The sequence below is a fragment of the Trichomycterus rosablanca genome, chromosome 3, assembly GCF_030014385.1.
Source record: "Trichomycterus rosablanca isolate fTriRos1 chromosome 3, fTriRos1.hap1, whole genome shotgun sequence".
In the NCBI taxonomy this organism is placed as follows: Eukaryota; Metazoa; Chordata; class Actinopteri; order Siluriformes; family Trichomycteridae; genus Trichomycterus; species Trichomycterus rosablanca.
The window spans coordinates 28,058,246-28,071,667 of NC_085990.1; the positions used below are offsets into that span (position 1 = coordinate 28,058,246).

The 13,422-nt window shown below is 41.7% G+C and overlaps 1 protein-coding gene across 1 annotated transcript in view; it reads right to left on the minus strand.

Moving 5' to 3' along the window:
* Positions 1-8,097: 8,097 nt before the first annotated feature.
* plod2 (procollagen-lysine, 2-oxoglutarate 5-dioxygenase 2) overlaps positions 8,098-13,422 on the minus strand; it is a 79,355-nt gene continuing 74,030 nt past the window's right edge. The window contains exons 18-20 of the mRNA XM_062992289.1: positions 10,646-10,792; positions 10,197-10,322; positions 8,098-8,967 (exon numbers count right to left, since the gene is read on the minus strand). Coding sequence (XP_062848359.1) covers positions 8,812-8,967; positions 10,197-10,322; positions 10,646-10,792 — 429 coding nt within the window. The 3' untranslated portion in view covers positions 8,098-8,811. The remainder of the gene's footprint in view (positions 8,968-10,196; positions 10,323-10,645; positions 10,793-13,422) is intronic.

Sequence of the window (13,422 nt, forward strand, 5' to 3'; positions counted from 1 at the left end):
TTTACTGGCTTCCTGTAGCTCCACATTCAGTTTAAAACAATGATGCTTGCCTGCAATGCCAAAAATGGACCAGCTCCAAACTACCTTGGAGAACTCATCACATCCTGCTCCGTACCACACAACCTTCGAGACACTAGTCTTGCTTGCCTTGACCCTCCACCTAGAACTCGGGGAAGACAAGCATCAAGGCTCTTCTCTGTACTTGCACCCAAGTGGTGGAACGACCTTCCCTGTCTGTCTGAACATCTGAGTCTCTCACTGTCTTCAAAAGACAATTAAAGACCCAGCTTTTTACTAAGCACTTAAGCTGATAACTAACATGTACTTACTAACGCTGTTATTGTTGTCTACTTAAACTAGAGTACTGCAGTAGGGAAATGTTTACTGTAAAAGCACTTCTGTAAGTCGTTCTGGTTAAGAACATCTGCTAAATGGTGAAAATGTAAATGTATTACCTCAAGCTCTCTTTAAATTAGGGGACTTCTACAATATCCACTTTTAACCAGCCACAATATTATATAGTTTAGATGTTTTAGCCACATCCACTGTTATAATGTTTATATGTTAATTATATCAAATAAATGATATGCTTTTAACTTTTTGAATGAAATTTGACCAATGATTTACACATCATATCATACAGTGTGTCATGTAATTGTATTATACCACAGGACAGCAGAAAAGACCATAGGGGCCAGACTTCCACCTATTGAGGATCTGGCTCAAAAGCACCTCTTGTCAAAAGCCAGGAGCATCATTCGTGACTCCACTCACCCCTGTCACAGACTGTTCACCCTTCTGCCCTCGGGTAAAAGGTACAGTAGTCTACGCTGCAACACGGACCGGTTCAGAAGTAGTTTCTACCCAACTGCCATCAGACTTCTGAACAGAACAAATTAACCCAAATCTGATCAATATTTTCATCTATGGATATAACATGTGCAATATCCTTAAATCTTAACAAGCAGTAACAAAATGTGCAATAACAAAATGTGCAATAATTATCATTATGTATAACCACTGTGAATTTTTCTGCATGTGCAATACTTTAACTACAATGTGCAATTTTCGTAATGTCAGTATTATTATTAGTAGTATTATTTAACTTTACTATTCTATTACTATTCTATATATATTTCTTATTTTTTAAACCTGTGGTGTTTTTAACGTGAACCAATGCACGTAATCTCGTTTTTTCTGTACACTTTGGTGTACAGTAAAATGACAATAAAGTAAATCTTGAATCTTGAATCTTGAAGGTATTGTATAGTCTAAAGCTGACTTTAGCTGTTCTATGATAAACTGTTATACACCGATCAGCCATAATATTAAAACCACCTCCTTGCGTTTACACTCACTGTCCATTTTATCAGCTCCACTTACCATATAGAAGCACTTTGTAGTTTTACAATTACTGACTGTAGTCTATATGTTTCTCTGCATGCTTTGTTAGTCCCCTTTTATGCTGTTCTTCAATGGTCAGGACTCTCCCAGGACCACTACAGAGTAGGAATTATTTGGGTGGTGGGTCATTCTCAGCACTGCAGTGACACTAACATGGTGGTGGTGCGCAAGTGTGTGTTGTGCTGGTATGAGTGGATAAGACACAGCAATGCTGATGGAGTTTTTAAAAACCTCACTGTCACTGCTGGACTGAGAATAGTCCACCAACCAAAAACATTCAGCCAACAGCGCCCCGCTGTCACCACTGATGAAGGTCTAGGAGATGACCAACTCAAACAGCAGTATTAGATGAGCGATCGTCTCAGACTTTATGTCTACAAGGTGGACCAACTAGAAAGGAGTGTCTAATAGAGTGGACAGTGAGTAGATACGGTATTTGAAAACTCCAGCAGCGCTGCTGTGTCTGATCCACTCATACCAGCACAACGTAAATAATACCTGCTCTGTAGTGGTCCTGTGGGGGTCCTGAACAATGAGAAACAGGGTGAAGGCAGGCTAAAAAGATATGTAGAGAAATAGATGGACTACATTCAGTAATTGTTGAACTTCAATGTGCTTCTATATGTTTAGTGCAGCTGATAAAATGGACAGTGAGTGTAAAAACAAGGAGGTGGTTTTAATGTTATGGCTGATCGGTGTATATTAGTACGTAAGCCCTGCAGGTTTGTATGCTAGACAGCATCAATGTCACCTTTCAGAGTGCTGTGTATATACAGTGTATCACAAAAGTGAGTACACCCCTCACATTTCTGCAGATATTTAAGTATATCTTTTCATGGGACAACACTGACAAAATGACACTTTGACACAATGAAAAGTAGTCTGTGTGCAGCTTATATAACAGTGTAAATTTATTCTTCCCTCAAAATAACTCAATATACCATATAAACTTTAATTAATGTCTAAACCACCGGCAACAAAAGTGAGTACACCCCTAAGAGACTACACCCCTAAATGTCCAAATTAAGCACTGCTTGTCATTTTCCCTCCAAAATGTCATGTGATTTGTTAGTGTTACTAGGTCTCAGGTGTGCATAGGGAGCAGGTGTGTTCAATTTAGTAGTACAGCTCTCACACTCTCTCATACTGGTCACTGAAAGTTCCAACATGGCACCTCATGGCAAATAACTCTCTGAGGATCTTAAAAGACGAATTGTTGCGCTACATGAAGATGGCCAAGGCTACAAGAAGATTGCCAACACCCTGAAACTGAGCTGCAGCACAGTGGCCAAGATCGTCCAGCGTTTTAAAAGAGCAGGGTCCACTCAGAACAGACCTCGCGTTGGTCGTCCAAAGAAGCTGAGTGCACGTGCTCAGCGTCACATCCAACTGCTGTCTTTGAAAGATAGGCGCAGGAGTGCTGTCAGCATTGCTGCAGAGATTGAAAAGGTGGGGGGTCAGCCTGTCAGTGCTCAGACCATACGCCGCACACTACATCAAATTGGTCTGCATGGCTGTCACCCCAGAAGGAAGCCTCTTCTGAAGTCTCTACACAAGAAAGCCCGCAAACAGTTTGCTGAAGACATGTCAACAAAGGACATGGATTACTGGAACCATGTCCTATGGTCTGATGAGACCAAGATTAATTTGTTTGGTTCAGATGGTCTCAAGCATGTGTGGCGGCAATCAGGTGAGGAGTACAAAGATAAGTGTGTCATGCCTACAGTCAAGCATGGTGGTGGGAATGCCATGGTCTGGGGCTGCATGGGTGCAGCAGGTGTTGGGGAGTTACATTTCATTGAGGGACACATGAACTCCAATATGTACTGTGAAATACTGAAGCAGAGCATGATCCCCTCCCTCCGGAAACTGGGTCGCAGGGCAGTGTTCCAGCATGATAATGACCCCAAACACACCTCTAAGACGACCACTGCTTTATTGAAGAGGCTGAGGGTAAAGGTGATGGACTGGCCAAGCATGTCTCCAGACCTAAACCCAATAGAACATCTTTGGGGCATCCTCAAGCGGAAGGTGGAGGAGTGCAAAGTCTCGAATATCCGCCAGCTCCGGGATGTCGTCATGGAGGAGTGGAAAAGCATTCCAGTGGCAACCTGTGAAGCTCTGGTAAACTCCATGCCCAGGAGAGTTAAGGCAGTTCTGGGAAATAATGGTGGCCACACAAAATATTGACACTTCAGGAACTTTCACTAAGGGGTGTACTCACTTTTGTTGCCGGTGGTTTAGACATTAATGGCTGTAATGGCTGGAAGAATAAATTTACACTGTTATATAAGCTGCACACAGACTACTTTTCATTGTGTCAAAGTGTCATTTTGTCAGTGTTGTCCCATGAAAAGATATACTTAAATATCTGCAGAAATGTGAGGGGTGTACTCACTTTTGTGATACACTGTAGCTCTCCTGGCCACAAAGACATATTTCTCTGCAGTCTGGTACTGTATGACCTCTGTTGACCTCTGCTGCAAAATTCCAGCCCTCCCTTCTTAAACACATAGATGTAAAAAAAACCTGAACAATATGCGCCCAGTCAAGCAACCACCCTGAAAAAAAGAGCAACACCAGGATGAAAAAAACCCTCCCTTGTCCCGCATGGTTCCTAGGAATTCTCTGACACACTAAATACACTCCTATAATGATCTGACAAATCACAGAACATGATCTCATCTGTATTTCTGGTAAAAGGACCCAGAAGCAATGGAAATGTATAGTTCACACTGTTATGATTTCCCAAGAGCTTCTCAAATTTCTCTTTCTACAGAAAAAAAAAACCTCAACCAGGACATAAATCTTAAACAGACGCACATGGGAGTAAAGATTCCTGGATGAACAGTAATGGCTAGTGTAAGTTGCTCTAACACTTACAGCAGAAAATATGTGTAAAAAAAAAAAAAAGATATGGGGTAAGGAAATCCTACCAAGTCAGAAAGAAAAATTGGCTTAGTTGACAAAGTGGTCTAATATGCTAACCAACCATGTAATCTAAAATTTGTGTCTTGATGGTAACATTGGAATGTATAAAAGAAAGGAGACCAGAGAGGGTTTCCTGAAAAGTGATTCATGCTGCATAGAATACAGAAAAATGAACTGTTTTTACCGCTGCACCACCTGAGCGGCATCCTGCAGCCCTCTTTGACTAGTGTGGGTGGCAGGGATCATCAGAGTGCTTAGGGAACTTGGGTATTTATAGTGGATTCAGAGATTGTGTTGTGGACTTGATTTTGTATGGATATAATTACCATGTTTACTCATTCACGTTTAGCTCTGTGTGGAAACCCAAAACTGGCAAGTGAAAGGAAGCGGCCACTAATTGGACACGTGTCGGGAGGGGCGTGTGATAATCCGGCTCTTCTTGATCAGATCAGGGGATTCACAATCTGGAATTTGAAACGACTAGATTGGGAAGATAAAGGGTGGAAGATCCAGAAAAAAATAATATTGCCAAAGCCAGATCTTATCTTCCATATTCCACAGCTGATTCCTTGCTTCTGTATTTGTTACTAGCCATAAAACTATTACAATATATATATAAAAACTTTAAATAATCCAGAATTCAGTTGCCTGTCTGCTAACCAACATCTGAACCCAAGGCCACATTAACCCTACACCACACTAAAAAAGCTTCCCATAAAGAAATGTATTTATTTTAGGGCTGTCGAAGTTAACGCGATAATAACGCATTAACGCAATCTCAATTTAACGCGATTAAAAAAATTAGTGCCATTAACGCAAATGACATTACGAGATTTTTTCACTTCTAAAACTAAAGCGATTCATTTTTCACCCACGGGAGACAGATTGAATTATTCTCACTGACCGCGCTCACACGCACGTTTAATGTTATTTAGTTCCGTTTGAGAAAAAACCCTTAAAAATAGAGCTAACAGTGAAGATAACCGGTTACAAAAGCAGCGACAGCTGTGTTTGTGTTCAATACTCTGTTCACAGTGTCGATACAAGTGATTCAGGAATCGATTAATTGTAAGCACAGCGTAAGTTTCTTTTCTCAGTCATCTCTCCGTGTTTACTGTTATAATAAATGATGCGGTTGTAAATAAACACCAAATACTACAGAACATTCTGTGTGACTCGCTTACATTATAAAGCTCAGGCTTAATTATACTGGTTATTACCACAGAGCGGGAGTCGACTCAGAGTCGTTTACGATTTACCGAGGTGAACCACGAACGTGCTGATAGAATCGGCTCAGATGGGATCGGACTGTATTATCTTTTTAAAGTAAATATTTCAATCAGCAGAATCGCATCGCATGTATGATGTGCACAACGTTAATGACGTGCGTTTATTAATGAACGTTTACGTTAGCTTGTCAGAAGCTTTCTCAATGATGGCTGTGCGGTGTTTTTTCTTTACAATTAGTGATGGCAAGCAACTGTTCCACTGCACTATTTTACACTAAAAACTAAACTATTCCATAATGCTCCAGATTGCATCATTGTAAATAGGTATCGGTATCGGCGAGTACAAAAATACTTGTACTCGTACTCGGTTGGGAAAAAATGGTATCGATGCATCCCTAGTGAAAACACACTCACTTTGTGTAGAAACGTCCATCAAACCATCGTCACAATACAACCACAGAAAAGTCTGTTACAATAACTGCGCATCTGACATTTATACGAAGTCAAGGTTCTCTGCTGGATAGTATTACTGCCTAATATGTGAGTGACTAAAACTCCCTTACAGTTTTCTCTTGTCCCAGCAGTTTTTAACATCAGTACATTTAGCATAAAATATGTTCACCATTTTAATTGTAACATTTCACTTAAAAATCCTTGTTTTCTATAACATTTACACAGATTTTTTTTAATGCGATTAATCGCGATTAACTATGTAAAATTCTGAGATTAATCGCGATTAAAAATTTTAATCGTTTGACAGCCCTAATTTATTTCAAAATTCATTTTCTCAATTACAAAATACAGTGGTACCTTATAACTCGACGTCCCTTAAACTTGAAATCTTTTAAACCTGATGCCCTTCATCAAGAAATTTGTACCCTTAAACTCGACGTGTGTGTGACTGCTGCTTTGTTTAGCGCTTGGCTTGAGCGGTGCGGTAAAACGCCATCAAAGTGCGAATATGAGACGAATTTGCATTTGTGTTGAATAACCATCAAATTCACTCTGAAAGCTTCCACGTGTATCTGTGTTAAGCTGGATTGTCCTCACTGTTTCACTTTTAAACTTGTGTTACAGCTCGGGGTTTTGAGAAATTGTAAGAATCAGCCTCTGAGATAGTCTAAAACGTATCATAAAAAAAGCTTAATGTGACAATGTATTAAAAGAATGACACAGGAACCTTAAATCCCTCTTAATTATTACTGCTTATAAGTTCTCTCCACTAATGAAATTCCACGCTCATTTTAGTACAATAAGTCACGTTAAGCTTTGTGCACCGCTACACTCCACAGGAAATAACGGCACAGCCAGAGCAAAAGCTATTTAGCCGCTTCTCATGTGAATGCCCCGTGTCTGCGTGGGTTTACCCTGGGTGCTCCAGTTTCCTCCCACAGTCCAAAGACATGCAAATGAGGTGAATTGGAGATACTAAATTGTCCATGACTGTGTTTGATGTAACCTTGTGTGAACTGATGAACCTGTAATGAGTAACTACCGTTTCTGTTATGAATGTAACCAATAAACCTAATAAACAAACAAACAAACTCAGTGAATGCGCCTTTACTGAATGGAATATGGTATTCCAAGATCAAGCATCTCCACGATTAAGAAGCCTAAGGAAACTAAAGAAGTAAAGGTTTTTAACCGTTTTTCAATTGTATTTCAGTGTTCTTTATATTACATGTGTAATATTTCAGTGTATAAGTGTCAAAAACAATCCCACTATTTTACATTAGCCTAAAATATATGCAAGTCCACGGGACCATGGAACGCATTAACAGGTTTCCCATACATCAATATGGGAAAAAAAATACTTTGAACCTTTACGCCTTTTAAACCTGACGCCACTCCCAGAACCAACTGACGTCGAGTTTCAAGGTACCACTGTACTTACACCTTTATACCTATAATGTTTTTAACCGTTTTTTTACCAAATGGTGCCTCAGTGATTAGTGCTCCGGGCTATTATTTATATTTTTGGGGGTTCAAATCCCAGCTGCACCAAACTTCCTCTGCTAGTTCGTTGAACTTAGCCCTTCACCCTTTCTATTCCGGGGGTGGCCTCCATATATATCCTCTGACTTCAACATTTAACAACATTTAGACTTCAACAGTCTAGGATATTCAATAATATTTGTGGTCTGCAAACTACTCATCCATCTAGTCTTTAAACTTTCTAGGATCATGCCTTTTCTTGGCTATGGAAAAGCTTGGCTTACCCCAACAGTCAGGCAGTCCCACAAACTATAAATCTAATTTTAGGACTGTTTTGTTAAGCATATTATCTACCCATTCATTAATCTATTTATTTATTTATACGATATATTATTTCTCCTCTGTTAGCTAATTGTGTTTTTACTGTCTCGTACTGTATGGCCTATAGGCTCCAGCGACACCCCCCAAACCCCCCGCGACTCTAATTGGATAAGCGGTTAAGACAGTGAGTGAGTGAGTGAGTAAAAATGAAATTATTATTATTATTATTATTTATAATAAAATAAAACAATGACACATTTTAAAACATCTTCATTTATTCATTTTTTTACATTTTCAAATAAGTTAAAACCGATGAATGTGGCTGAGGCTCAACATTTTATTACAAGGAAAAACTTTCAGTGAAACTTTCAGTGAGATGCCCAATATCTACAAAACCATGGTTACATAAACTGAACTATAAAATCAACTGTATTTTCAGCTTAGGTTTACAGTACTAAACTTGGACTAGTTTTTAGACCCCAAGCTCAGTCTTATTCCTGGTACCATTTTAATGGTGAATATTATTTGACATAAGAATTTTAATACAACTAAGCTCAAGTAGCTCATTTAGAAAACCAGAACTTCAAGTAAAAATCTTTCAAACTAAAGTTTGATGAGGAACCATAATTACAATAAAATTCTGTTGTCATTTTCTGATCTATGATGTGCAATAAATTATAGAAAGAAGAAATGACTGCCTTATAAACAGCATGAACTCATCAGCAGGGTTTTTTTCTTTTTTATTCTTTTTTTTTTTTGCTCCTGGAAAATCTAAACAAAACTATTTTCAAAAAATGATGTGGAGGAAAGTAAATCATTTTTTCCCCCAGCACCTTTTTCCCTTTGGTCTCTGTTGAACTTTTGCTTTTCTCACAGCAGTAAAATCCATGAGAAAATGTCAATCCAAACTTTTTTTAGAAAATTCAAAATCCAAGTGTCAACAATACGGGCTCACAGACACACAAACACACGTCCCAGTCAGACAGGAAGGTTAAGGGTCAATAAAGGACACTGCAATGTAGCGGGTGCCATGGGTGGTGGGTAGTCCTTCATGAAGATGGGTCAGTCTACCAGGATGCATAAAACTCCAGCCTTTCCTTGGAGACTCTATAGAGCAGTTATACCTGTGGAATCTGCAGCCCCCACCCTAAAATACATTAAAAAAAATATATTTAATCTAATTTTATATTAATTCATTTGACAAAGAAAAGTACTTATACTCAATATGTACTGTACTTACATTAAATAAACAAGTTTTTTTTATGTTTCCTTTGTTTAATACCTTGTTTTGTCTATTATGTAAACTATAAGAAATTGGAATTAAATTTTCATGTCTTCATTTTTCTTACTTACTATTTTTTTAATGTAAACAAATTCAATAATCATTTCTAAACTATGGACCAATTTGACACATCCCAAATACAGCATTGCATCTTTAAATCAGGTACATTAAAAATGCCATTCATCAATAGCTGATATAACCACATTGGATTCTAGTGCTTGACAAAGGTTTGTCAAAGTAATCCAGCATAGTTATATTCACAAACACCACTTTAAAATGTGTTTCTTACTTTTTTGCCGAGTAAAGTTTTAAGACGGTCTGCAGAACAGGACTGGACTGGCCTGCCTGCAGTCCTGAACTGTCCCCAATAGAGAATGTATGGAGAATTTTGAAACGAAAAATGTGATGCACACTTTGTTTGCAGAAAGAATGGGACAAAATAACACCTTAAACACTCTGTCAGTTGGTATCATCTGTGCCTAAACATCCTTGAATGGCAACACAACAAATTGGTTAATGCTGCACCATCACCACTTTTTTGAAATGTGTTGCAAGCCTAAAATTCAAGAATGGAGGTATATTAACAAATTAAATTAAGCTGACCAGACAAAACGTGAATTATTATTGGCTCATACTGTCTACAGTGAAATAAAAGTCAAGGTAAATGTAAGAAATTAAAGATGTCTTCTACATCATGAACCTATGGTATTAATAATTTTCTTATACTGTAAGTGTATGACCTAAAATGACCTAATCAGACATTTGTGCATTTATAAAGACTATGGAATTTGACAAATAGAAACTATTTTAACTTCTTCTCCTTTTTTCCTCATATACCAGACAAAACCATTGTGCATCTATTAGATCAATAGAGTTTTGTAGAACTTGGTTCTGATATTAGTAATACAGGTGGCCCATTGAAGTTATATTTATATTTTATTATATTATATAGCAGATATTTGAACAATAACCCAAAGATTGAGCCTATATTTAAACAATAACCCACTTTATAGTGCATTTAATAATGAAAAATGACTTAATCTCACAACTTCATCTCATCATTTTGCTATATTTAAAGATAGTTAAACATTTACCTGAAAGTCTTGTCCTTTGTGATTAAGGGCTATGTTTATGGTAAAGGTGGAGGAGTCATGGTGGGGTTTCAGATATGCCTGTCTGTCTGGAGTGTACTTTACCACAAAGTTCATAATAGCATAAGCCTGTAAAAAAACACAGGGCAGGAACAAGATAAAAGTGAATCTTGCCACACAAAGTCTAAAAGCATGCAGTCAGCATAGTTTTTTTATTTTTATTTTTTTTTATTTCATGTCTCAAAAAGAATGGGTCCCATTATTTGCTCTCTAAAGTTGACATTCCACAATGCAAATCAAGCAAACAGGCCTCAGAGAAAGGTTTAGAATGTTAAATCTATCAGAAAAGTTTGTTGAACCTAGCTCTGAAGCACGAACATGATTTCACTTAAATCACTCCACTCTCAGTGGGTAACTGAGGATCTATTCACAGTGTAAATGCTTCAGCTCACCCTGGTGTAATATCCAGAGAAAACTTTCAGCGTGACGGGTGAGATGAACTCTCGGATGAAGTGCAGCCATTCCTTTTCGTATTCGATCTGCGTCATGTGGATGTCGTCAGTGGGGACACTCTCATAGCCCCCAGTAATGCGTTTGTCCTGTGGACAAAAAAAATATAGTTAGAGCACAATTAATCTGGAAACAACCCTGCTGTGTTATAATGAGCAGAGAGGGAGGACCCAAAATGCGGAGTTAACAGAAAGATCTTTATTAAAGGAAATAATAATAAACAACAAAAGGGCGTAAAGAAGTCAACAAAAAACAATTCGGGAAATCCCGAACGCTGCCGAAGACGTCTTGGCTGAAAAGGAAAAAGAACAGAGAAAACAAAAGCAAACACTAAACACGAGCCTCGAACCGCGGTCGCTGACTCGCCGGTTGCGGACCGAAATACCTCGCCACAGCAGGACTAAAGGCAGAGAAAAACAGACTTCCGGGAAATCCCGAACGGCACTGTCACCAGCTATAAGCTGGGAAGGGGCCGTTTACCAAAATGAGCCGCAACAATAATTTGCGGACCTAGGACGCGAACCCGGATCGCTCTGGTTGAGGCGCGGCTCTTTACCAGGAGAGCAAACGCGCTGTGAAAAGCCGGGGATCCGAAACCGCTGTAAAGCACGGCAGTGCGCGAGCAGCGGCGCTAGCATTAGCCAGCAGCTAACCGGCTGCTGACGAAAAATGCAGCGCAAATAAACTGCAGCGCGAGGGCTGCACGAAAATCGCACCAGCGAATATTTACAAAATCTAAACCTAATTACCTCGGGCCTCCTGACCCTACGCCTCCAACCACCTAATGGCGCCTGGAGGTACCAACCAGTCCCTACTAAAGAAAAGGCTGAAGCGATGCAGCCGAATGCCGGTAGCCAAAACAAAAGGTGCGACGCCGGCAAGCTGACAACGCCCACTTAAATAGTGAGCGCGCAGGTGCCGATCGTACGCACTAATCAGCGGGCTTCCTATTTGAAGCCACGCTGTTCTTTGTTCTGTAATGTCTGCGACGCTGAGAACAGGTGGTAAGTTCATCAGACGCCGCAGACCCCCTAACAGGACCCCCCCTTCTAGGGACAGCTCCCGAGGTCCCAAGACCCGCAGACCGGTTCCGTCGGAACTCTCGGATCAGTTCGGGGTCCAGGATCTGCCGAGCCGGTACCCACGAACGTTCCTCGGGGCCGTAGCCTTCCCAATCCACCAGGTATTGGGTGCTACCCTGCACTCTCCTGCTATCCAGGAGGCGGCGAACCGTAAATGCAGGGGCACCCTGGATGATACGAGGGGCGGGAGGTTGTGGGGGGGGTAAAGCTCCCCCGCTCGCGAACGGGCGAAGTTGGGAGACATGAAAGGTCGGATGCGCCTTCATCCTGGGAGGCAGCTCCAACCTATATGTCACCGGGTTAATCCGTCTAACTACCTTAAACGGGCCAATGTACCTCGGTGCCAGCTTGTGAGTGGTACCCTTGACGGGGAGATCCCTCGTCGATAGGAGGACACGTTGGCCCGGCCGGAACGTCAGAGCCGGTTGTCGCCTGCGGTCGGCATTGCGCTTCATGGTGCGCTGAGAGGCCAAAAGGGCCTGTCTTGCCTTCCGCCAGGCAACGCGGCAGCGACGGATATGTTGCTGCACAGACGGCACCGCAACCTCTTGTTCCTGATCAGGAAACAGTGGAGGGGGATAGCCGTACTGTGCCTCAAACGGTGACATACCCAATGCGGCGTGATGCAGGGTATTGTGAGCAAATTCAGCCCACAATAATTTATCTGCCCAGGTGGCTGGATTCCCTGCAGTTAGGCACCGAAGCATCTTGCCTAGGTCTTGGATAACCCGCTCCGATTGCCCGTTGGACTCGGGGTGATATCCTGAGGATAAGCTGGCCGTCGCGCCCAGAAGTTGACAAAAGGCTCGCCAGCACTGGCTGATGAACTGCGGGCCCCGATCCGACACAATGTCGGACGGAACCCCATGTGCTCTCACCACATGTTGCAGAACAGCCTGTGCTGTGGCCATGGCGGACGGGAGCTTGGGCATCGGGATGAAGAGGCAAGATTTAGTGAACCGGTCTACGATCACCAGTACCACCGTAAATCCCCTGGATTTTGGCAACCCTGTGACAAAGTCCAGTGCCAGATGGGACCACGGTCTCGAAGGTACTGGCAATGGATGGAGGAGTCCGCGAGGACGCTCTCTTGTGCTCTTGTTAGTAGCACAGACAGCGCAGGTTCGGACTAGGTCCTTGACCTGCCCCTCCATCCCCGGCCACCAAAATTTTCGGCGCAATAGCACCAGGGTCTTAGAGACTCCTGGGTGTGCTGCAAATGGGGACGCGTGAGCCCATTCAAACACCTGACGGCGCACTGTTGATGGTACAAACAGTCGGTCAGGTGGCCCTCCACCTGGGTCAGGCTCAACTGCTCGAGCGTCCCGAACAGTCTTGAATATGCCCCACGTTACTGGGGCCGCAATCTGACTCGGGGGAATAATAGGACCAGGCTCCGCTACCGGTCTGGTCGATTCCCACTGCCTGGACAGAGCATCAGGCTTGATGTTTTTCGACCCTGGCCTGTAGGACAGGGTGAAGTGGAACCGACCAAAGAAGAGGGACCAGCGGGCCTGGCGAGAGTTCATCCGCTTCGCTTGCTGGATGAACGACAGGTTCTTATGGTCAGTCCAGACAAGGAAGGGATGTTTAGCCCCCTCGAGCCAGTGTCGCCATTCATCAAGTGCTAACTTGAT